This window comes from Emys orbicularis, chromosome 2, assembly GCF_028017835.1.
Source record: "Emys orbicularis isolate rEmyOrb1 chromosome 2, rEmyOrb1.hap1, whole genome shotgun sequence".
In the NCBI taxonomy this organism is placed as follows: domain Eukaryota; kingdom Metazoa; phylum Chordata; order Testudines; family Emydidae; genus Emys; species Emys orbicularis.
This window is the reverse complement of record NC_088684.1, coordinates 174,402,926-174,427,897: the sequence shown is the minus strand read 5'-3', so window position 1 is coordinate 174,427,897 and position 24,972 is coordinate 174,402,926. Positions and strand designations below refer to the sequence as shown.

The following is a 24,972-nucleotide window of genomic DNA, read 5'->3' as shown; positions in this document are numbered from 1 at the left end:
GTACCAGCTAATTTAGACCCCATCATTTTGTATATGTACAGTTGGGATTATGTTTTCCAGTGTGCATTACTTTGCATTTATCAACATTGAATTTCATCTGCTATTTTGTTGCCCAGTCACCCAGGTTTGAGAGATCCTTTTGTAGCTCTTTGCAGTCTGCCTGGGACTTAACTATCTTGAGTAGTGTTGTATCATCTGCAAATTTTGCCACCTCACTGTTTACCCCTTTTTCCAGATAATTTATGAATATGTTAAATAGGACTGGGTCCAGTACAGACCCCTGGGGGACACCGCTATTTACCCAGAGGTGAAAGTAAGCCGGTCTGGTCCGGTGTACCAGTAAGAAAGTGGGCGCCGGTACACAGCCGACCGTACTGGCAGGGCTGCTGATGGGGGTAAAAGGGGGAGCTGCCCTGGGGCCCAGTGATTTAAAAGGGCCTGGTGCTTCCAGCAGCGGCTGCAGCTACCCCAGGGCTCTGGCGGTGATTTTAAAGGGCCGGGGGCTCCGGCGGTGATTTTAAAGGGCCCGGCTGCCCTTTAAAGTGTCATGGGCCGGGCAGCACTGAAGGGCTGGGTGGGGGAGTCTGGCACCAGCCGTGCCCCTTCTGCCTGAGGCCCCACCCCTTCCGGGGATCCAGAGCGCCCCCCCCCACCTTGCCCAGGACCCCGGCCGCCCTGCGTACCAGTAAGTCATTTAAGTTACTTTCAACCCTGTATTTACCTCTCTATTCTGCAAACTGACCATTTATTCCTACCCTTTGTTTCCTATCTTTTATCCAGTTACTGATGCATGAGAAGACCTTCCCTCTTATTCCATGACTGCTTACTTTGCTTAAGAGCCTTTGGCACGGGACCTCATTAAAGGCTTTCTGAAAGTATGAAATACACTATATCAGGGGTAGGCAACCTTTCAGAAGTGGTGTGCCGAGTCTTCATTTATTCACTTTAATTTAAGGTTTCGCGTGCCAGTAATACATTTTAACATTTTTTAGAAGGTCTCTCTCTATAAGTCTATATTATATAACTAAACTATTGTTGTATGTAAAGTAAACAAGGTTTTCAAAATGTTTAAGAAGTTTCATTTAAAATTAAATTAAAATGCTGATCTTATGCCGCCAGTCTGCTCAGCCCGCTCCCAGCCTGGGGTTCTGTTCACCTAGGCCGGCAGCGGGCTGAGCGGGGCCTGCGGCCAGGACACCGGCTGGCAAGGGGCCGGCAGCTGGGACCCCAGACCTGGGGCGGGTGGGGGTTCAGGGCAGAGGGCTGGGGGTGTGTGGGGGGTGCAGGGCAGAAGGCTGTGGGGGGTGCAGGGCAGAAGGCTGGGGGGGGATTCAGGGGTCAGGGCAGAGGGCTGGGGGGTGTGCAGGGCATAAGGCTGGGTGTGTGTGGGGGTTCAGGGGTCAGGGCAGAGGGCTGGGGGTGTGGGGAGGTGCAGGGCAGAAGGCTGGGTGTGGGGGGGAGTTCAGGGGTCAGGGCAGAGGACTGGGGTGTGTGTGGAGGTGCAGGGCAGAAAGCTGGGTGTGGGGGGTGTCAGGGCAGAGGGCTGGGTGTGTGTCGAGGTGCAGGGCAGAAAGCTGGGTGGGGGGGAGTTCAGGGGTCAGGGCAGAGGGCTGGTGTGTGGGGGGGGGTGCAGGGCAGAAAGCTGGATGTGGGGGGGAGTTCAGGGGTCAGGGCAGAGGGCTGGGGTGTGTGTGGAGGTGCAGGGCAGAAGGCTGGGTGTGGGGGGGTTCAGGGCAGAGGGCTGGGGTGCTCGGCTCATGGGGGTACTCCCAGCCCCTTGCCCTGAGCGGCTCAAGGCAGGGGGATGGAAGGGATATGCCCTGTTCCACCCCCTTCCTCAAGGCCCTGACCCTACCTCTTCTCTGCCTCCTCTAAGGAGCAGGGAGCACACTGCCACTCCTCCCTCCCCCTCACAAGGGCCATCAGCTGATCGGTGCAGGGAGAGGGAGAGGGAGGAGGAGGGGGAGGAGGAGGGGCAGGAAAGCACCACGCTGGGGGAAGAAGCGGGGGAGGGGGAAGCTTGGCTGCCGCAGGACCAAGCTTCTGCCTCCTGCCCCCGCAGGGGAGAGCGGTGGGCGGGTGCGCTGAGTGGGGCTGGGGGCCGGGACCCCCCCACCGCTTTCCCTTGCGGGAGATGACTAAGTGAGGAAATATGATAGAGGTCTAAAAAATAATGAATGGTGTGGAAAAATTGAATAAGGAAATGTTATTTACTCCTTCACATAACACAAGAACTAGGGGTCACCTAATGAAATTAATAGGCTGCAAGTAGATTTAAAACAAACAAAAGTATTTTTTCACAGTCAACCTGTAGAACTCTTTCCCAGGGGATGTTGTGAAGGCCAAAACTATAACATGGTTCAAAAAAGAACTAGATAAATTCATGGCGGATAGGTCCATCAATGGCTATTAGCCAGGATGGACAGGGATGGAACACCATCTGTGAATCCTTAGTCCACTATCTGCCAGAAACTGGGAGTGGGCGACAGAGGATGGATCACCTGATGATTGTCTGTTCTTTTCATTTCCTCTGAAGCATCTGGTATTGGCCACTGTTGGAAGACAGGATAGTGGGCTAGATGGACCATCGGTCTTACCCAGTATTGCCATTCTGATGTTCTTCTTATATTTTCCCAGATGTATCTGTCCTCCACTGTAATCCACTAGACCCGCTGCACCTCCCAGAGCTGAGACAGAACCCAGGAGTCCTGAGGTCTCTCTCTCTCTCTCTCTGCAGAGTTAGTAACAAAGTAAGAATATACATTCAAATTTGAAACTTAACCAGTATCCCTTAAGTGACTTGCCACAAGATGTCAGAACACGTTATTATTAGAGCTGAGTGGGTCTAATATTTATTTAATTTTCTTTCTTTTATATAGGAATTGGATACAGTGCTCCTGTCAGCTAATTACTAAGTTATGAGCCAAAAAACTAGAGTTTAAGTGCTTAAGTAGCTCTGGAATCACAACTAAGGTTGCCCTCCTTACCAAATTCTGAAATAATGCCCCTGGTTTGTTGACTCCCTCAAAAAATTCTAATAAATTGGTGAGGCATGATTTCCCTTTACAAAAGCCATGTTAACTCTTCCCCAGCAAATCACGTTCATGTGTCTAATAATTCTATTCTTTACTGTAGTTTCAACCAATTTGCCTGGTACTGAAGTTAGGCTTACTGGCCTGTAATTGCCACCATCGCCTCTGGAGCCTTTTAAAAAAAAAATGGCATTACTTTAGCTATCCTACAGTCATCTAGTACAGAGGCTGATTTAAGTGATAGGTTACATACCACAGTTAGTAGTTCTGCAATTTCATATTTGAGTTCCTTCAGAAATCTTGGGTGAATACCAACTGGGTTCTGGTGACTTATTATTGTGTAATTCATCAATTTGTTCCATAACCTCCTTTATTGACACCTCAGTCTGGGGCAGTTCCTCAGATTTGTCATCTAAAAAGAATGGCTTAGGTGGGGGAATCTCCCTCACATCCTCTGGAGTGAAGATTGATATAAAGAATTCATTTAGCTTCTCCGCAATGCCCTTGTCTTCTTTGAGTGCTCCTTTAACACCTTGATCCATTCAGTGACCCCACTGATTGCTTGACAGGCTTCCTGCTTCTGATTTACCTTTTTTTTTTTGCTATTAGTTTTGTGTCTTTTGCTAGTTGCTCTTCAAATTCTTTTTTAGCCTGCCTAATTGTACTTTTACATTTGACTTGCCAGAGTTTATTCTCCTTTCTATTTTCCTCTAGAGGATTTGACTTCCAATTTTTAAAGCATGCCTTTTTGCCTCTAACAATCTCTTACTTTGTTGTTTAGCCATCAGAGCTGGTGCTAGGCATAAGCAGACTAAGCAATTTCTTAGGCGCCTGAGCAGCTCAAGGGGGCCCCCTATTAATTATTAGTATGTGTTGTGTGCAGGGGTGGGGGGAAATACTTTTGCTTAGGGCCTCCAATGGGCTAGCAATGGCACTGTTAGCCATGGTGGCATTTTTTGGTCCTCTCACTAATTTTTTGTATTTGGGGTATTAAGTTTCCATGGAGCTTGCTGGCATTTCACTCTTGTGACTGTTCCTTTTAATTTCTGTTTAACTAGCTTTCTCATTTTTGTATAGTTCCCCTTTTTGAAGTTAAATGCTTCTCTGGTGGGCTTCTTTGGTATTTCCCCCCTGCATGAGGATGTTCAATTTAATTACATTATGGTCACTGTTACTGAGCAGTTCAGCTATGTTCACCTCTTGGACCAAATCCTGTGTGCCAGTTAGGTCTAAATCAAGAATTGCCTCTCCCCTTATGGGTTCCAGGACTAGCTGCTCCGAGCCATTAATGGTGTCTAGAAATTTTCTCTGTATTCCGTCCTGAGATGACATGTTGCCAGTCAATAAGGGGATAATTGAAATCCCCCATTATTGTTGAGTTTTCTATTTTTATAGCCTCTCTAATCTCCCTGAGCATTTCATAATCACCATCACTATCCTGGTGAGGTGGTCAGTAGCATACTCCTGCCGCTATACTCTTATTATTCAAGAATGGAATTTCTATCCATAGAGATTCTATAGTACAGTTTGATTCATATACAATTTTTACTATATTTAACTCTATGCTTTCTTTCACAAAATAGTGCCACTCCCCCACCAGCCCAACCTACTCTGTCATTCCTATATATTTTATACCCTGGTATTACTGTGCCACATTGATTATCCTCATTCCACCAAGTTTCTTTCATGCCTATTATATCAATATCCTTATTTAATACCAGGCACTCAAGTTCATCCATCTTAGTGTTCAGACTTATTGCATTTGTATACAAGCAATTATAAAATTTGTCAGCATGTAGTTGTCTGCCTTCCTGTGTTGTAATTGAATGGGACTTTCTTTGACTGTGTCTTTTCAGCTCCTACCTGTACTTTATCAATGTCTATCCTCTCCTCTTTACTAGGATCTAGAGAATTCCTGTTAGTAGATCCTCCCAAAGGGATAGCACTGTTCAAACCACATGCTCCTCTGCACCTGTTGACTTTCCCCCAGCTCTTAGTTTAAAAAATCTTCTATGACATTTTTAATGTTACATGCACGTTCCGTTCTGTTTTGGTTTAAGTGGAGCCCATCCTTCCTGTATAGGCTTCCTCCTTTTCCAAAAGGTTCCCCAGTTCCTAATAAATCTAAAATCCTCCACCCTACACCATCTTCTAATCCACACATTGAGACCTTGCAGTTCTGCCTGTTGACCTGGCCCTGCATGTGGAACTGGAAGCATTTCAGAGAATGGTATGATGGAGGTCCTGGACTTTAATCCCTTAGCTAGTAGCCTAAGTTTGGCTTCCCATCTGAATCTTCATCCTACACCCTGTTTAAAGAGGTGTCAGATTTCCATCTCTTTCAGAGCACTTGCTTGTCTGTATTTCCTCAAGCCTCATTCACATCTAGTGAAGTAGGCACCATGTTTTAGATGACCACAATGCCTCTGCATGAGACAACCCTATCCACAAGTTCTCCAGACCTTTGAAGCCTCTGAGGCTGAAATCAAGAGTCAGTCCATCACAGCTGTACAGTTGTCAAAATGAATCAGACTGTTGCATGAATTAGCAGGTGTTCAGCCACCTGGAGATGTCAAAGTGCTCTCAATTAAGCCTGATGTAGTTTCCATGGCAAGCTTTCACACCATCTTCTTCTTAGAATGCTAAATGGTTCTATTTAACCTCTAGATGTGACGACTTCAGTAACACTTTTTCTCAGTGGACTCAGGAGAGCAAGAGGTGCAGTCACTTCTAATACACTCTGGACATAGCATACAGAATTAATGCTCATTTTGGCAGTTCTGTTGACCTTATTCACCTAGAACTCCTCAGCCCAGCTTCCTGGGAGTTGTACCAGGGGTGCTGGAACAATTTTTATAGTGGGGGTGCTGATGATGGAAACCATGTATTTGGTGTTTGTTATTACGACTTCAAGCTAGGGGGTGTGGCAGCCCCCCTAGTTACAGCACCACTGGGTTGTACTGCTCACTAAACAGGTGGGAATATGCAAAGGACAATTGAAGAAGAATAAGAAGAAGAAAGTTACTTACCAATAACCGAGTTATTTGAGATGAGCATCTGCATATTCACACACCCTGCCCACCTTCCACACTTTTTTGGAGTCTTAAGTTAAGACTTCCCAAATTAGTGGACCAAAATGAAGGGCGGTTGGGGCCATCCTCACTTTTTACCCTTGGAGGTCTCCTGGCAGAGAGGGGAGGTAGGATGGAAGAGCGGTTCCAGCAGACGCTGCTGAACAGAAGATTTCAGTGGCTCCCGGCACAGGCACCTTGATTACACAGGGAGGAATATGCAGGGGCTCACCTTAAAGAACTCCAGTTATCAGTACACAATCTGCATTTTTCTTGTCTCCAGTTGCTGAAGGCTGCTCGGTTCCACTCAGGATCTGTGGTTCGGTCCAGGGACTGTTGTAGAGCTGCCTTGATAGACATAGTCTCCTTGGATTTCATGTACAAGTCCTTCAATCAGCTCCTGAGGTTTGCCTTAGAGTAGCAAACCCTGAAATCCAGCTTGCTGATCTAATCCCAGCCACTTTTTTTGCAGCCTGCTCAAAGTGGCTGATCCAATCAGCCACTAGGCTTTAAGACCTTCAACAACATTGTAGTAATGGTGCCCCATGCATAAACTGTAGTCTTTATAAAGCCTTTGTATAAAGCCTTTTACATGACTGATTGTCAGTTTTGAAAACCAATTACAGATAGAGGGCAAGAGCCTGGAAGGAGCGGATTTCAGTAGGAACTGAGGATGATCACTGCCTTGCGGGATCACAGCAAATCAGTGGCATAGCTAGAATTTATAACTCAGGATCTCCTGACTTCCAGGTCTTTGTGAAGACCACTAGACTGCTGCCATGTTCTAGGCAAAGAGGAACAAAACACCGTCCAGCACTACTTTAAGCTGCCGGGTTTTTTTCAGCAATAAGGCCATACTAGCTTTCTGATCTTGGCAGATGAGATAAATCTTGTGTCTTCCTCAGACACTATGGTACAGAAGATATTTCTTTTAGGTTCTCTTCCATTTGCTGGAAGCTGTCCATTAATTAATAAAATGGAAATTGCTGATAAAAGTTGGTGAAGATGAGCTGTTCTACTATGTAAGATAGCTCTCTACTAACTTGATCAAATTGCCTCAGGATATTCCCATGACTTTCTCCTAGTCTCTGCTCCATCTGTAACATCAATCCCAAGATTTCATACTCAGATTACATGGCAAGCAATGCCTTCTTCTTCTTAAGTGGCATAACCAGATTCCCTAACAAGTAAAAAATAGAGTACTAACAAATTTTGATCTAGAATAATCTTTTGTTTAGTGTGTTTCAGAAGTTCAGTTGCTCTTATTGACTGATTAAATCTGTATGCCTTTTTACAATGATGTTGACTGGGACAGAACTCTCCAACTAGGGATTTATCCAGTATGGCAGAGTCACAAATTGGCTCTTATGCCTTCCACTCCATCAGCATTTGGCAATGGGAATGTGGTGGGGCAAGACTATGCATGGCTGAAGATCTATTGCATTCTAGTAATCCGGGTCTTGTGGACAGCCCATAGGAAGCTTGTATACTTTACAGGAGTGTGAAGGCTTGTGAAAAAATATGCCAGAATCAGGGCCTGCATAGAACCTACTCCAGAATTAGGGGAGCCATAGCCAGATATCTTGCTGCTTCCCCTTTTAGCTGTATCCAGGGGAAACTAGGAGCAGCTGAGAATATGACCTGTATGTGTACATACTATAGCTACCATTCATTATGACACAATGTGAGCTACAAAGTGCATAAAAGTCATCTTGCAGCTTTTTGAGATACATCCACTTATTTGGCATGTTATTTATGTTGGCCAGAATGGTTTTGGTTCTATGTTCACCCTCTTCTAATGCAATGTACTTTTGCTGCTGCTGCCGTCTGCAGTAATCTGTGGAGAAGACATAATTTATGCACAACTAAATGAAAGCCAGTGAGCTGTTTGTGACAGATCTGTATTCCATGCACTAGTACTAGTCTAGATGTCTGTAGAAAAGTAGACTATTCCCCCTTCAGCAGCCTGTACTTGTCATGAAAATATAGTCTTCACATTCTAAAAAAATGCTAGGAATTATTATTCAAAGGCAAGTTGCTCCACAAGGGATACTGTATTTTAGTTGTATATAATCCACAATTCTGTGAAATCCTATTTACTGAAATGCACAGAAAAGTCTTCCTAAAAATTCAGAACACTGGCAATTCAATCAAATGAATGACTGGGCTGAAAAGCCCTTTTAGGCCCTGATACTGCAAATGATTATGTACATGCTTATTTGAGTTCAGTGGGATTATTCCTGTGTGTAAATTTAAGCATGTGTATAAGTGTTTGCAAGATTGAGGGGTCTTAGTGTCCAAAGACTCTACTAGAAATATAAAAATGGTAATAATAACTAAAAATGCATTTGAATTTGACACCGTCATTGAAATCCTCTGGCCACTTTACAAAAAATAAGTAAAGCCAAACTCATATCATTAAGACAACAAATCTATCAAAAATGCAATATCCGAGCTAGTAAACAATCCCTTCTACATTCTATTCATTGACATATAAAACATAAAACTTGAAACAATGAAACTAAAATGGAAATAGAACATTACTGAGCTTTGCCTAAATGCCAGAAGTATATTGTGCTGTGGTGTACTGTATTTTTAGGGGGAGACCATTCCAGATGTAAGCATTTGACAGAAAAGGAACCACTTCTCTGTCTCAGAGTGAGCTGGTCCTTTAAGAAATCTGGGTCTCAATTGCACCTGTACCAGGCTAAGCCCACCTCTATAGGTAGATGAAATGAGATAAGTCATGTGATGGTGAGCATGTGTCTAAACAACATCTAATGGGATGAGAGCAACCTGCAGGGACCTAAATAGAGAAGGACTCCAGGGGAAAATTGGAACAAAGGAGGACTCCACTCCTGGGAATCAGCGCTCTATGAAGAGCAGGAGGTCTGGCTGTGTAAGAGGCCCTGGAAAGGAGGCACAGGACAGCTGGGGTTTTGGGGGTAGAAAGAAATGTTAAAATCTCACAAATGCCTCTCTCTCAAACTCAACTGCTGTCTCCTAAACTACAGCTCACAAATGAGCTATTTTAAGATGCCAACTCACAGGCAATTCATATAACATAACAAAACTTGCCAGTGTTTCAAGGAATCCATAGATCACATTGTATTCCTGTAAACCTTAATAAGTATTTTATCTTCCTCTACATATCCCATAATTGTAAATTTAAATGATGTTCTTTCAGAGCATACATTAATGTGTCTGTTACAAAGAAAGAGGTTTTTACTTTCTATTTTGATCACTGTTACAGACATTTTGATAGTAACTGGGTGCCAATTTACCTATACTACAATTACACCTCATTGAAGAAAAGATTTCTATTTTCAGAAGTGAATGCTTAAGTTGCACACACAAAATATATACATGCACCAGAAGTGCATGAAAACCTCATAATCCCCACATGCAGAATAGATGATTGTCTTGACAAGCACCCATTTATTCAAGCAGATGTAAATATGGGTTTTGTGTACTTAACAGGAGAGTATCTGTAATTAGCATGTAAAGCCCTGACCCTCTAAAATTCTTCGGGTTCTGCCAGAAGGGAGATCTCAATGTTATTCAGTGGAATTCACCATGGAAGGCAGGATATCTTCTGCAATACAGGAGGAATTTTGAAGGGCCAGTACTGGAGGCCCCTATTTTTGAAATTTTTACTTTTTCATCATTTTTTGCAATGTGAACAAGAGAAGCAGAAATAGATGGAGGAAGGACAGAAAGATCTGGATTCTGTAGTTAACATGAATTAAAGAACTGCTTAATCATTTTAATCTGCCAGTTAATAAATGACATACTTATAGTATCCACAGCAAACACATTGACTGATATACTTCTCATCTCAACTTTACAATTCATACTAGTGGAGGACCTGTCTCATTGTTGAAATTGCTATGGGAATCACTTCCTTGGAATACATGTGTCCAATCTAACAGTAGATTAGTTAGTGAGAGGGCAAAACAAAGCATAGGTTGATAACGTGAGGTAGGCCTCATTTGGACATAAGCAGCTGGAGATAACCAGGTGTTGGGACCCTATAGAGATGCAGAGTTCTTCTGCTGATTTTCTAAGGGTATATCTACACTGCAGTTAAAAACCCATGGCTAGCCCATGTGTAAGAGGGTGGGGACCTCCTCCTAGGTCCCACTGTCCATTGTTTACCCCCTCTTTTCACCCAGTTGGCAACACTTGGGGAGCTCACTGAGGCAACCACCCACAGATAAAGCGTCAGCTCCTCCTCTTCCCTTTCCCTTGCAAGGGAGGAAGATCTGGCTGGAACAAGGGTCTGTCTCTCAGACAGCCACTGGATATTCAGCTTTATGGGCTTAGTCTCTTAAAGTCTATTGCCCTTCAGTGGGTTTACCTTCTACCCCAATTCCTCGGGTGTATTGCTTTGCTGTCAGTCAGGGTGGCTTCAGGAGCAGTACGTCTCTTGGCTGTCTCCTCCTTGGCTGGCCTACCTCTGTTACCAGCAGTCTCTGAGTGGAGCAACCTTCTTCCTGTTCACCTCCCTTCCTGTGGTAAGTTTCCTCTTTTAAGCTGGTGCTCCTTCAGGGTGAACAAGCCTTGCAAGTGTTCCTCATTGGAACCCAGAAGAGTTCATTAGTCTCTTCCATACCAGTATGAGGGCATATCCCTTCACATACCCCACCCCTTAAGATGGCCATTCGGGTTTGGGTTATCTCCATTCCTGATCTCTGATGAAAAGAAATTGGCATGGTCCTTTCCGCCCCGGGTTGTACTCGGTAACTACTTGTAGTGCAAGGTACCATATTATATGGGGGTTTGTATCCCCCATGGTCTCGATCCAGTGTAAGGGTGTGTGATCGGTGATAAGAGAGAAGGGGTTACACAACAGGCAATACCTGAGGGTGTCTATTTGGTAGTTAATGCCTCCTTTTCAATAACTGAGTTTTCGCTAGGGAATACCTACCTACTTAGGTGTATGACCGGGTGTTCTCCTCTGAATTTTTGTGAGAGGACGGTGCTGAGACTGACATCCGAGGCATCTAGGTGTAGTATGAATTCCCAAGAAAGCAGAGCAGAATGGCACAGGTGCCCGGCGTAGTTGTGTTTTCAGTTTCTGAATGCTTCCTCCCGCTTTCCATCCCAATGGATCTTCTTAGCATTGTTGACTTTTATGAGATTTGTAAGGGGGGGCCTTCACTGAGGTGAAGCTGTGGATAAACCTCCGGTAATATCCTGCCAGGTCAAGAAAAAGTCTCACTTGCCTCTTCATCTGGGGGACGGGGCACACCTTGTCGACCACTGGCTTCATAAAGCTATCTCCTACACAGTACCCCAAATAAGTTACTTCACCCACAGCCAACTTACCTTTCTCCAGGTTGGCCTTAAGTCCTGCTGCCTGTAGGGCTTTTTAACACCACCCTTAAATGCTGCAGGTGGTCCTCCCAGGTGGGACTGTAGATGATAATGTCATCAGTGTAGGCCAGTGTGTATTGATGATGGGGGTTGAGGAGCTTATTCATAAGCCATTGGAAGGTAGTGGCAGCCTCATGGAGGCCAAAAGGCATGGTCTTAAATTGGAAGTGCCCAAAAGGGGTGGAGAAAGCAGTTTTCTCTTGTGAGGAAGGGGATCTGCCAATAACCTTTTTCAGATTGACAGTGCTTAAGTGCTTCATCGGTCCCAGCTGTTCTAGTAACTCGTCCACCCTTGTCATTGGGTAGATGTCAGTTTTGTGATAACATTGACTTGTCTGAAGTCAATGGAGAACCGAACTGTACCGTCTGGTTTGGGAATAAGAACTATGGGCTCCTCCATTCACTTCTGGATTCCATAATCACCCCCATCTCCAGTATCACTAGTACTTCCTCTCGGACTGTATCCCACATTCTTTGTGGCAATGGTCTAGGTTTCTCTCAGACTACCTGGCTTAGAGTAGTCTCCAGATGATGTTGGACCAACCACATTCTCCCTGGGCAGTTGGAAAACTGCAAAGTCCCCAATTAGTTGGAGGAGTTGTTTCCTTTGTGCAGAGAAGAATCCTTCCCCCCTCCCCCAATACGGTTGCTGGAGCTTTGCCGCTGGGGAACTGGAACCCCAATTCTGGTTCTGCTGGAAAAGGAGTTATCAGCAGGGCCTCCCGCACCATCCAAGGTTTGAGAAGGTTCACATGTTAGATTTTGGTTTCCTTTCTCTTCCTGGGTAGCCTTATCTCATAATCCACAGGCCCTATCTGCCTGACACCACTGTGAACAGATCCTGCCATCGGGTGAAGGCAGTAGAAGAACATGGTCACCTGGCTGAACAGTCCGTAGTCATGCCCCTTTATTATAATTTTGTTCCTGAGTGTGTTGGACCTTCCTCAAATTCTCCCTAATGAACACTCCTATGTTTTTGAGTTGCTCCCTTAAACTGTAAGATATATTGGGTCATGCTTAAGAACCTGACATCTTGTTCTTCCCACCCTTCTCATAGCAAGTCCAAGATGCCCTGCGGTTGGCAACCATAGAGAAACTCAAATGAGGAGAACCCTGTCGAGGCTTGTGGGACCTCTTTTATAGCAAATAGGAGTAGTGGAAATAGCCAGTCCCACTGCTTAGGGTCATCACTGACAAAGTTCTTCAACATCCCCTTCAGGGTCTTATTAAACCTCTCTAATAGACCGTCAGTTTGTAAGTGCTACACTGAGGTCTTTGGGGACTTGACCTTCAAAAGGGAGCATAATTCCCACATCAGTTGGGAAGCGAAGTTATTACCTTGGTCTGTTAATATTTTGCAGGGAAACCCTACGCATGAGAAGAGCTTCAAGAGCTCTGGAACTCTAGCTGTCACTTTCAGGGAGCAAAGAGGAACAGCCTAAGGATACCTGGTTGCATAGTCAATAATCACTAGCATGTACTGATGCCCGCTGCAGTCTTTTCTAGGGTTCCCACCATGTCCACTCCTATCCTTTCAAATGGAGTATCACAGGGCATGGCTTCTCTCCCCCTTATCCCTGCAGAAGCTGCATGGACTCCAGTGGCTGTGCCTTCACCGTACCCTTTTATTTTAGTTCCCTCCACCATTTCTGCAACAAACCCCGTTCAGCAGTCTATTTACAGCACCAACAGTGCTTTTTGGCCCTCTCCCCAGGACCTGAGGGGAACAGAGATCTCCATCCCTTGAGGCCTCCATGTAACTGGGCTCAATTAGCCTGGTGCCTCTCCCTCCTCCTTGGGACTTCCTTCCTGCCTCTTTATCAACCTTGGGCTGATGGGCTAATTGGCTTCTTATTCCATCCAACCGGCCAGCCTGATTGTCTGATTACTTCCATCAGCTTTCTCAAGGAAAACTAATTAACATCTGAGTGATCAGAGTGCAGGCTCACCTGTTCACACCCTGCACTTTGTCACAGGGGGTCTCAATCAAGGGCAGAAGGACCAAGGGTGCTGGCTAGTTGACACTCTGGGCAGGAGGAACAGTGTTCTCTCACTTCATGGTTTACGCCAGGCCAGTAGAATCTGGCTAATATCTGAGCCAATGTCTTCTCTCTCCCCAGGTGTCCCACACATGGGATATCATGCACCAGCTGCAACACAGCCCAGCAGTGCTGGCACAGTACCAGCAGCCAGGCCATCACCACCACAGCTAGCTGATTCTTCTCAATTTGGTACAAGCACTCCTCCCTGAGTGCAAAGTGCAGGTACCATTTGCCTCCCTGAGACTCTGTTACTTCTCCAGCTACGGGGGCCAGTTGCTCAGATGCATGGCTTAACAAAGGGTCATTCTTCTCTCCTAGCACAAAATTCCCTCTCCATAGGAGGGCTTCCAGTTCCTGATAGTCTGCTCTTCTTCATCTGTGTGGATCTGCGGAGGGTTGAATGGGATGTCCCTTCCCTGGAATGATTGGCTTTCTCAAGGCTTACCAAGCTCTTGGGAGTTGGTGTCACCAATTGGCCCCTGTTCTCACTTGCGGCCTGAGCCTGGATATTAATGACTCGCAAAAAAAAAAAAAAAAAAAGCCAGTCCCAGCCTATGATCACAAGGTAAGCCAACTTTTCTATATGGGCTCCCACTGTCAGTTGTAACCTCTGGCTTGGGTAGGTCTTGACATCACTATGGATACATTGAAGGTAGAATGTGGTCTTGGGAGGGTGTCACTTCACACCATGCAGGGCTGGACCACTATCTGGCTTCAGCCAGAGTCCAAGAGTCCTTGAACCAGGTTCCCTTGGACCATCACCAGTACCATCAACTTGGGGGGAGGGAGGGTTGTGCCCAGGTTTCTGACATCCAGCCCTGGGTGTGCTCACATTCCATCAGTGGGCCTCCCTCTGTCTCCCCACAAGAATAGCATGTTAATGTGCTGGGGTTGCTGGCCTCTTTCTTAGGTTGAGGGAAGCTTGTCTGTGGGCTGCTGGCCAGACCTTGGACTGTGAGCCCCACTTCAGTTGTCTGGGGTGCCTGGTGGTCCCAGTGGTGGTGTTGCATTGATGCTCAGCCTCCTTGTCCCCGTACAGCTGCCTTGGGCCTGAGGAATGACTGACCCCCTCGGAGAGACTGCTATTGATTTGGCTCACCCTCCCACCCCTGTGTCCCTTGCCCTGCTAAACCACAGAAACTTCGAAAACTGTCTGCAACAGTATTTAGAGTGAGAAATACTATTTGTAACCAATTTCTTTAGTAAAACTAGTTTAGTTTGCGTGTTTGATTTCATTTGCTTAGTAATCTGCTTTGTTCTGTTTGTTACCCCTTTTACCACTTAAAATCTGCCTCTTATATTTTGTTTATTATTGAACCCAGTTTCTGGAATTTCTAACTGGGGCGGGGGGTAAGAAGTGTGCACACCTCTCTCCACATTGAGGGAGGGGGCAAATTTCATAATATATCTTTGGATCTGCACTCCAAGGGAGGTGGACATATGAGTGCGGGAGCAAGTCCCTGAAGTTGAGTTTTCCCAGAGCTGATCTGCAGCTGAGTGTGGCCATGCCTGTGTTTTTGTTAGAGGAGGTTTTAAGAGCCTGGCTCAGCAAGACAGGTTAAAGGGGGCCCACGCTGGCAGAACAGGTAGACTCAGTGGTATCTCAGCACATCAGGTGGCTTCTCAAGGGGTCCAACCCGTCACAGTGGTAACATTCGGGGTCATCCCCGAATGGGGTATCTTTTGGCCCTAAACCACTGGCTATGGGTCTCTTCCAAAATATCCAAATAATTCAAGATAGCGGACTTTTCACTTGCTTGTAATCCCTTGCCTGGTCGGTGTCCAGATTACGGTAGGCAGCCTGTGCCTGACTGATGAGGTATGGGATTAGGATAAGAGCCCATTGTTCTGGGAGTGACTGGGCTGTCAGTGCTACCCTCTCAAATGTGACTAAAAAGGCTGTAGGGTCATCTTCTGGTCCCATCTTGGTGAGCTTCACTGGTACAGGCAGAGGGACCCCTTAAGTGGAAGCATGACCCCACCCCATTCCTCCCTGCAGGCATAGGGTTGGTAATATCTGCTGTAGCATTTCCTTTTGGAACTCCTGCTGCTGGATCATCATGATCAGGGTACTTCTACGCAAAGTGAGGCAGCCCACAGCAGCAAGTCTCAGTGCCCAGCCTAAAGCACATGGGGCTTGCACTACTGCACTAAAAGTAGCTGATAGATGTTGTGGCTGGGTCTGGAGCTCAGGTCTGGAGCTCAGGCTCTGAAGCCAGGCTTGAAGGCTTGCTGTGTAGACAGACCCATAGTGTCAGGTACTAGAACCCTGTCTAGAAATGCAGACCTATTTTGACAACTGTCCCTAGCCAGCCATCTTAGCTCCCCCCCAAAAAAAAATGACTGTAAAAGGGGCTGGACTCTATCTGAGGGAGATGAAATTCAAGGCAAGGAGATAGAAATCTGTCTTGGAGATCCATAGGAACAGCTAAATTCAGGAGGAAGCTTAGCACTTAGTGATTTATGTTTTGTTGCTAAGAACAGGGCCGGCTCCAGGCATCAGCTTGCCAAGCAGGTGCTTGGGGCGGCCTCTCTGGAGAGGGGCGGCACGTCCAGCTATTCGGCGGTAATTCGGCGGACGGTCCCTCACTCCCGCTCGGAGCGAAGGACCTCCCGCCGAATTGCCACTGCAGATCGCGACTTTTTTTTTTTTTTTTTTTGCACCGCTTGGGGTGGCAAAAACCCTGGAGCCGGCCCTGGCTAAGAACAAAGGAAACCCCCTGAAAAAGGATAAGGTTTGGATGCTGACCCTGCATGTGCATGTGCTGTGTTGAGAGCCAATTAAATATTGTTTGTTAATGGGATAAAAACAAGATGTCAAGAGAACACTGAGATTGTATAGTTATGCACTCAAAAGTCAAGAAATGACAAAGTTAGGGCTGCACAAAAACAAACTCTGCCCCTCGTGCCTAGCTTACAATAAAGCCTTTAGTTATATGATCTCTGGCTATTTGCTGTTTAAGGGCTTGATCCCGTACCAATGAAATCAAGGGGAGTTCTTCGACAGACTAAAATGGGAGTAGGACTGAGTCTTACCTCTTGGTCCTCCCTAGCCCCTTTTCTATTGGCTTCAGCAGGCCTCATTCCTGCAAAGACTTGCATATATACTTAACTTTAAGCATGTGAATAGTCTTGCTGAGTTTGTTGGGACTACTTGTATGCTAAAAAGGATGTGTTTAAGTGTTTGCAAGACTGGACCCTAGGCCTGGGTTTCCATTTCCTGAAGCATATGTGTTTGGCATGAACAACAGCTTAATCCTTGCTATTTAACAATAGCGGTTAAGTGTGTGTAGGCGTGGACATGGGGTGGGTGAGGGAAAGACTTCCTTGCAGTCCTTTTTTTTGGGTATTCATGTTTTCTATGACTATGGTATTGTTGGCTCTGCATTTATGTGATTGTCTTTTAATTTTGTAACAAAATGTAAAGGGAATTAAAAACAAGCAAAACAGTTTCTATTACATATTCATTGTAATACTCTGCAGGCTTTTAATTATTTATTGACACTCAGTTACCATGTATTTAAGAAATCACTGTAATAAAATAATCAGAATGATAAATAATTTCAATATCAAATTTATCCTTGAATACTTTGCTTTCTAGGAAACAGAAAAGATAATTACTAACAAAGAACTCAATCCAAAACCAACTGAAATCAATAAAAACATTTAGACTGTATTCACTGAATGATTTGGACATAAAGTCCTTTTAAAATAAACCACTATTGGGTACAGGTATGTATACCTCACCTAGATTTAGGTTCCCAGTGTAAGTATTTAGTATTAAACAATATATTTGTTTGGTTCAATAGGTAGCAACTTATATAAGCCTACTTACTTATTTCTGTGTTTAAATTAGGCACAACATGAACATTAAGTATGTAACAGACTTCACTGACTGGGAGCATGACTTGGCTTCAAATGCCACTTGTTAGTACTATTAGGTCTTTTGGCAAATATAACTTTTAAATGAATCCTACTTTATCAGTTTTCTTGAAGGAAAAAAAATGTAAATTAACCAATCAAATGTTATGACAGATGCATTGCTGATACCTTTTCACTCTTCTTCCTGATTACTCAGTCTACATTACAGCAATTGCACATACCTTGAGCTTTTTGACATTGGTGCAGGGATCATTGGAGAAACTCTCAGTATCTGAAATTTCGATGTCTTCACCATACAGAACACCAGTCAGATCGTTCCTCACCTGTCAAAGAATGAGAAAAAGGTAAAACGAATAAAGGAACCCACAGAGGAGGGAGCAGATGGACTCTCTTGGATCACCATAAGAAGATTCAAACACATAAAGGGTGATATGTGTGCCAATTTTCTTTTTTCCCTCTAGAATGAGACTGTCACAGTTCAGGGCAACTGCACCTGTATTTCCCTCATCAGAGTCCAGCAAGGGCACCCACACTCAGGCCTCCAGCTTCCCTGCCATCACCTGTATTGGCAGACACCTGTGCCTCTTTCCCTCCTGAATGGGGCTTTTCCATATTGCACACTTCCCTGCCTACACTGTGAATTCCCCAGCAAGACAGACTTTCTAAACAGGACTGCTTTGTCTTCTTCTCCTCAAAGACTATAAATCGTGTCATTGCCACAATGAAGGTACCACACAGCTCTTTCTAAGCAAGCACATTTATTCTTAAGGTGAAAGCATTGCAGAGAAAACATATCAGAAACAATAAAAGAACCTATATAGATGCTAAAAAGTTACCGGAGATCACCTCAACCCCAGCAAGGACTCTGGCAGGAGATCAGTCCTTCAAACCCCACCAAGAAGTTTTTCTGTGATCACAAGTTCATAAGAGCTTTCATTCAGAACAAGCGCCCCCATGAATTTGTGAGCCACTGCTTTATCCAGTTTGGGCCTTGGATCTTGTCCTCTTGTAACAGGTGATCAGCAGACAATGGGTTTCTCCTCAGAATGTAGCTACAAAGGTTGGGTCCAGAGATGAGAAGTTGCCATCCCCTCCTCTCAAGTATTTCCTGGGAAACCCAGTCAACTAAAGGTTCATTCTTATCTGGATAATGTTTAAAAGAGTCTTTTGAAGCTCAGAAAACTTACCAGCATTTACATTAGCCTTGTCTCCTCCCTAGTGACGTTTCATACAACCCCACAATAATCCATAAAAATTGGCATTTTAAGACAGTGAACTCCTAAAATGCTGAAACTTAATTCAATAAGGTTTAATTTAATTCAATGAGGTTTGTCCAGGATATTACAGGAAATTGCCATATCTGTCACAGTGACCAAAGGATTGTTCCATATAGATATAGATATAGATAGCTGTATATGCACTGTAGATTCATAGCTTTATTTTGAGCAATAAAATGATCATGTCTAACTTCCTACTTTGCATAATGATAGCTGACTGATTATTAACATCAGTGAAATTTAACAAGAATTCATAGGCTATATTCTCTCCTGCAGCCAAAGATTCACTTGATGCCAGAGAGTGGTGGGTGGCAGTAAAATCAGGGAACCAGTTATGGCTCCTTGACTCTAAGAGTTGGTCTACACTAGCCTCAGCCCCAACATGAGTTAAATCACCCTAATTTATGCTAGTGGAGGACTGGCATAGCATACTGGAGTTCTGCAGGACACGAAAGGGGCCGAGTGCCCTGCAGTATGCCTCCTATGCTGGGAAAGTAGATGAAGTGGTTAGCACAGGAGCTGGGTCCACCAGCTTTACACCTACCAGCTGAGAGTTCTCTGACCAGGAGAACTCTCAGCTGTCCAGTTATGGCCAGATTCTGGCCCCTTTGTGCTGCCTAAGCAGTGCAAAGGGTCTGGATCACAACTGAGAATCTGGCCCATAACATTTCAGATTCTTTTCTATAAAAATAACTATTTTGAGGGTGCTTGTATTTGTTTTTTCACATCTTGCCAGCCCACTGCAAAGAATGGTGCTTCAGGTTACAATTTCTGGAACACGGCGAAGAATCTAGCTGGACAGACTATGGTTGCAGTCTGAAGTAAATTGGGACTCACCTGTGATTTTACTTTAATAAAACTGTGATAAAATCATTACCCTGCTGATTGTCTGTCTTCATTCACTTGCAACAATGTGTCAGAAATAGTAGGAACAATTCATTGTTATAAGTGACAAATCTTATACACATGGTCACCTATCAGAAGTCTCTCACACTCAAGCTGTGACAGATTGGAAAGAAATGTATATTGTACCTCACTTAACAGTGTTACAAATCTGTATCTTATATTAGCATTCTCTGCATACTTATTATTACAGTTAAATACATTTAATTTCCTTTTTAATCAACTTAACTTCTTGAAAAGAAAAGCAGACAACCTTCATGAACAAAAAACTGGGTCCAGAAAGAGCTGGCAAAACATTATGGTTAGTGGGAATTAGTAACAACCCTTCCGCAGTAGACTTCTTCTCCATGGGCATTAAATCCACCATAAAGCCTATTTTATTAGAAGATGTTTTAGCAGCGCAGAAGGAAGATCCACCTATTGTTAACCTTTCTAAATTATAAGTCCGTGGGGCTGAAGCCTAATAAGAGAGCAAAACCAGGAGGATGTGGTAAGAAATCAGCCCTCATGGGTGAACGGCATTGCTTCCATTTAGGTAAAGATGGAATACTTTATTGAAAAACCAAGCAAAAAACAACAACAATCTACTGGCATCACCTGAAAAATGCAAAAAGCAAGAATATCAAGAAGAGATGTAACAACTAGGAACAGAACAAATACCGAATTTTGTGAGATCATTTATATTGACCATAAATGAAAAGGGATATTAAACATCATGTCACCAAAGACTGAATGAAAGTAGATGTAAACTGAATGAAAGTAGAATCTGATGAAGTTCAACAAGGACAAGTGCAGAGTCCTGCACTTAGGACGGAAGATTCCCATGCACTGCTACAGACTAGGGACTGAATGGCTAGGCAGCAGTTCTGCAGAAAAGGACCTAGGGGTTGCAGTGGACGAGAAGCTGGATATGAGTCGACAATGTGCCCTTGTTGTCAAGAAGGCTAACGGCATTTTGGGCCGTATAAGTAGGGGCATTGCCAGCAGATCGAGGGACGTGATCATTCCCCTCTATTCGACATTGGTGAGGCCTCATCTGGAGTACTGTGTCCAGTTTTGGGCCCCACACTACAAGAAGGATGTGGAAAAATTGGAAAGAGTCCAGCGGAGGGCAACAAAATGATTAGGGTCTGGAGCACATGACTTATGAGGAGAGGCTGAGGGGACTGGGATTTTTAGTCTGCAGAAGGGAAGAGTGAAGGGGGGATTTGATAGCTGCTTTCAACTACCTGAAAGGGGGTTCCAAAGAGGATGGATCTAGACTATTCTCAGTGGTACCAGATGACAGGACAAGGAGTAATGGTCTCAAGTTGCAGTGTGGGAGGTTTAGGTTGGATATTAGGAAAAACTTTTTCACTAGGAGGGTGGTGAAGCACTGGAATGGGTTACCTAGGGAGGTGGTGGAATCTTCTTCCTAAGAGGTTTTTAAGGTCAGGCTTGACAAAGCCCTGTCTGGGATGATTTAGTTGGGATTGGTCCTGCTTTGAGCAGGGGGTTGGACTAGATGACCTCCTCAGGTCCCTTCCAACCCTGATATTCTATGATTCTAGAGCAAAAGAAATCTCACTAACTTACACAACCACCAGTAACTAATGTAGTCAAACAGAACCCGCTGAACTAGTATTAGTTGAGTTCTTGCATCTGGAAACAAGCAAAAAGAGAGCAGTAATACTGTCATAGTGGGTCACTTTGCTAGGTTTGTCCAAGCCTATCCTACCACTACCAAGTCAAGCAAGACTGTGGCAGACAAGTTCTTTGGTGACTTTGTTTAAGCATTAATAACATCTTTGGCAGTCTCTTCAGTGCATTTAGTTATATATCTTTTCATATCAAGTGACATGCTGGTCAAAGCACTTACCTGCAGATTAGAGTTTTCCAGACAATATGTAACTCTGGAGTTCAAGTTAGCTAATATTGCAACCCACCGGTCTGCTGTGGTATTGAATCTTGAAGAGGTAAAAACATTGGTTTATGGGTTATTACTATAAACCTTCAGAGGTAGTCACAAAATATGTTGGTTTCAGACTGTTTCATAGCTAGAAACCCCAGCTTCTGTCAGTGAAGGTGATAATTCTTCTTGGCTGTAATGTTCTTGACACATAACCAATGACTCATAGTTTATTTTCTTGATATTGGTATAGGACTGCACCTACTCCCTTACTGGAAGTATCCACAGGGGTCAAAGGGTAAGGTAAAATCAGGGTATGCTATTATTGATAGCTGTACCAGGCAGTCAATCAGCTGGTTTAAAACATTTAACGTTGCTCAGTCCATTTAACCAGCTAGTTGGAGGGTATTTGTCCAGACACCTTTCCTTTTCCTTTGTGTCTTCTTCTTCTGCTTATGTGTCCACTTTTCAGGGTGCTTTTTGTCAGATCCCAATGGAACAGACAAAAAGTCATACACTGGGTTTATTCTAGAAATGTCTTGAATATACCTCTGATAGGTACAAAACTACAGATGCTTAGGAAGTTCCCCTATGGTAGGGCATGTACAACTATTTTGTCCACTGAATCCATCTTATAACTTTCAGTGTACACCACCATTCCCATATAATGTACCTTACTCTTAAAGAGGTTAGATTTAGACTCCTTCAGCTTAATTCCATGTTTTTGTAACCATTGCTCTCCTTACATTTTTCCTATGTTTTTCAAATATGCCATTGCACACAAGGATATTCTTCAGCTATGAAATATGAACCTCACCCCTAATCTTAGCAAGGTACTCTTTCCTACACCTCTGAAAGTCAGCAGATAGTTTTGTTAAGTCAACTGGAATGCTACCAATTCATACAGACCTTAAGGTCTTATGAAGGGCTGTGAGGTAATAACTTTGTTTAGCCATGTGATGGGGTGTTCGCCTCAGGGAAGGGGTTAAAATCAGCCGAGGGAGGCAGTGCAGGGAGCAGCCAGTCAGAGAAAGACTGCAAAGAGCAGCCAATCAGGGCCCAATGGTCTCACAGGGTCTGCAGGGCAGAGCAGGGTCAGTTGCTGTAGGAAGCCCAAGGAGAGAGGACTGTGTTCCTAGCAGGCTGCAGGAAGGTATCACCTTGGCCAGAGTGGTTGCTGGCAGGGACCAAGGAAGTAAGAGGGAACTCCTGGCTGGCTGCTGGGATATGCTGGCTGGAGGCCCTGAGAGGAGGATGAAGAATGTGCTGAGGCCACAGGGAAGTGGCCCAGGGAATTGAAGCAGCTCTGATGGAGACATTAAGGAGAGGCAGCAGGAGACTGCTATCAACAGAGTCCCTGGGCTGTGACCTGGAGTAGTGAGCAGGCCCGGGTTCCCCCCACTCGTCACTGGTGAAGTGGTTGGACTATAGAACTGGGAAATACTCACTCCCCAGACGGGGGAAAACACAGATGGTGACACGGGCAGAGTCACGAAGAGGGACATGGTGGTTCCTGGACTGAGGTAAGTCTGCAAGAGGAGAAGGCAATGGGAGAGGCACCATCAGGAGAGTGTGCATGGGCTGAAAGAGCTAATCCCTGAGACAGACAGCAGGAGGTGCTGCTCACTTTTGTGAGTGAACTATCACAAGCTGTGAAATATTATTGATATGTGTCCCCTTGATCTAAGAGAGAAACAGGATTTACCTCCAAGCCCCTTTAGAACATTTTGGATTCAAGGACGGGGTTGTGTGCATCGTATGTTTTTCTGCTCAACTCTGTAATCTATGCAAAGTCTTAAACTATCTTCTCTTTTCTGTACACATACCAATGGTGGGGAATAGGATGAATTTGAACTTTTTAGGAGTTTTTTCAGGTATTCCTTTATCTTGTTACATAGTGAATGTGCCACCCAGATAAAAGTCTTCTGACTAGTTTGCTGGCTGCATAAGAGGAGGTTACTCACCCTGTGCAGTAACTGACGTTCTTCGAGATGAGTGTCCCTGTGGGTGCTCCACTCCAGGTGTTGGTGCGTCCCTGCGCCTTCGCTCGGAGATTTTTCGTAGCAGTACTCGTACTGGCCACGCATGCGCAGAGGCTGCCCCCCGCTGTGAGTCTCGGATAATAGTACGCATGCGTGGCCAATCTCCTCAGTTCCTTCTCTACAACGGAGGCTACCCCAACTCCGAAGTAGAGGGGAGGAGGGTGGGTAGTGGAGCACCCACAGGGACACTCATCTCGAAGAACGTCAGTTACTGCACAGGGTGAGTAACCTCCTCTTCTTCTTCGAGAGATGTCCCTGTGGGTGCTCCACTCCAGGTGACTTAAAAGCCGTATATCTTAAGGAGGTAGGGACTTCGGATCTGATAGGAAGGCCATTGATAGTACAGCCCTGCCCAAACGTATATCAGATAGAGGGCCTTGAGTAAGGGCATAGTGTTTAACAAATATGTGCTCAGAGGACCAGGTGGCTGCTTTACAGATATCAGCCAGGGGAACTTTGCGTAAGAATGCTACAGAGGCAGCCATAGATCTAGTGGAGTGTGCTCTGATGCCGTCTGGAGGTGTAGCCTTCTTTATCTGATAGCACAACCGGATGCACTGGGAAATCCAGTTCGAAAGTCTCTGGGTAGAAATAGGCATACCTTTGGAACGCTCCGCGATGGAGACAAAAAGTCTGGAAGAATTTCTAAAAGGTTTGGTTCTATCCAAATAGAAGGACAAGGCCCTACGTACGTCTAGTGTATGCATTGAGGCTTCGAATGAGTTCGCATGTGGCTTCGGGAAAAAAGTTGGTAAGTGTATCGGCTCATTAATGTGGAAAGACGAGTGAACCTTAGGAAGAAAATTGGGGTGTAACCTGAGGGTAACCTTGTCTTTGAAAAATAGCGTATATGGTGGGTCTGCCATAAGAGCTGCTATTTCTCCTGCCCGCCTGGCGGAGGTAATTGCCACTAAAAATGCTGTTTCCATCGAAAGGTGTAAAAGGGAGCACGTGGCTAGGGGTTCAAATGGTTGTTGAGTTAGGCAAGATAGAACTAGGTGAAGGTCCCACGGAGTGGTGGGTGGTTTTATGTCTGGGTATAGGGTTTGGAGTCCCTTGAGGAAGCGCTTGGTGATAGGATGAGCAAATACAGAAGTATCATCGATTTTGTCATGAAAAGTTGTAATAGCAGCTAAATGGACCCTGATGGAACTGGAAGAAAGGCCGGATTGCTTAAGGTCCAATAGGTATTCAAGTATGAGCGGAAGAGATGCTGACGTGGGACTAAGTTGTTTAGTTGAACACCAGTGTGTGAATCGTTTCCACTTACATAGATAGGTGGTGCGAGTAGATTGTGTTCTGCTATGTAGGAGCACTCTTTGAACTTGTTCAGAGCAATCTAGTTCGTTTTGGGAGAACCATGGAGGAACCATGCTTTGAGGTGGAGCATGGGTAGGTTGGGGTGGAGAAAACGGCCGTGTTGTTGTGATAGGAGGTTCGGAATGAGAGGCAAGGG

The 24,972-nt window shown here is 44.9% G+C and overlaps 1 protein-coding gene across 1 annotated transcript in view; it reads right to left on the bottom strand.

Annotated features, from left to right (window-relative positions):
* GABBR2 (gamma-aminobutyric acid type B receptor subunit 2) overlaps positions 1-24,972 on the bottom strand; it is an 878,387-nt gene that overhangs the window by 469,986 nt on the left and 383,429 nt on the right. The window contains exon 4 of the mRNA XM_065399110.1: positions 17,628-17,729. Within this exon, the coding sequence (XP_065255182.1) occupies positions 17,628-17,729 (102 nt within the window). The remainder of the gene's footprint in view (positions 1-17,627; positions 17,730-24,972) is intronic.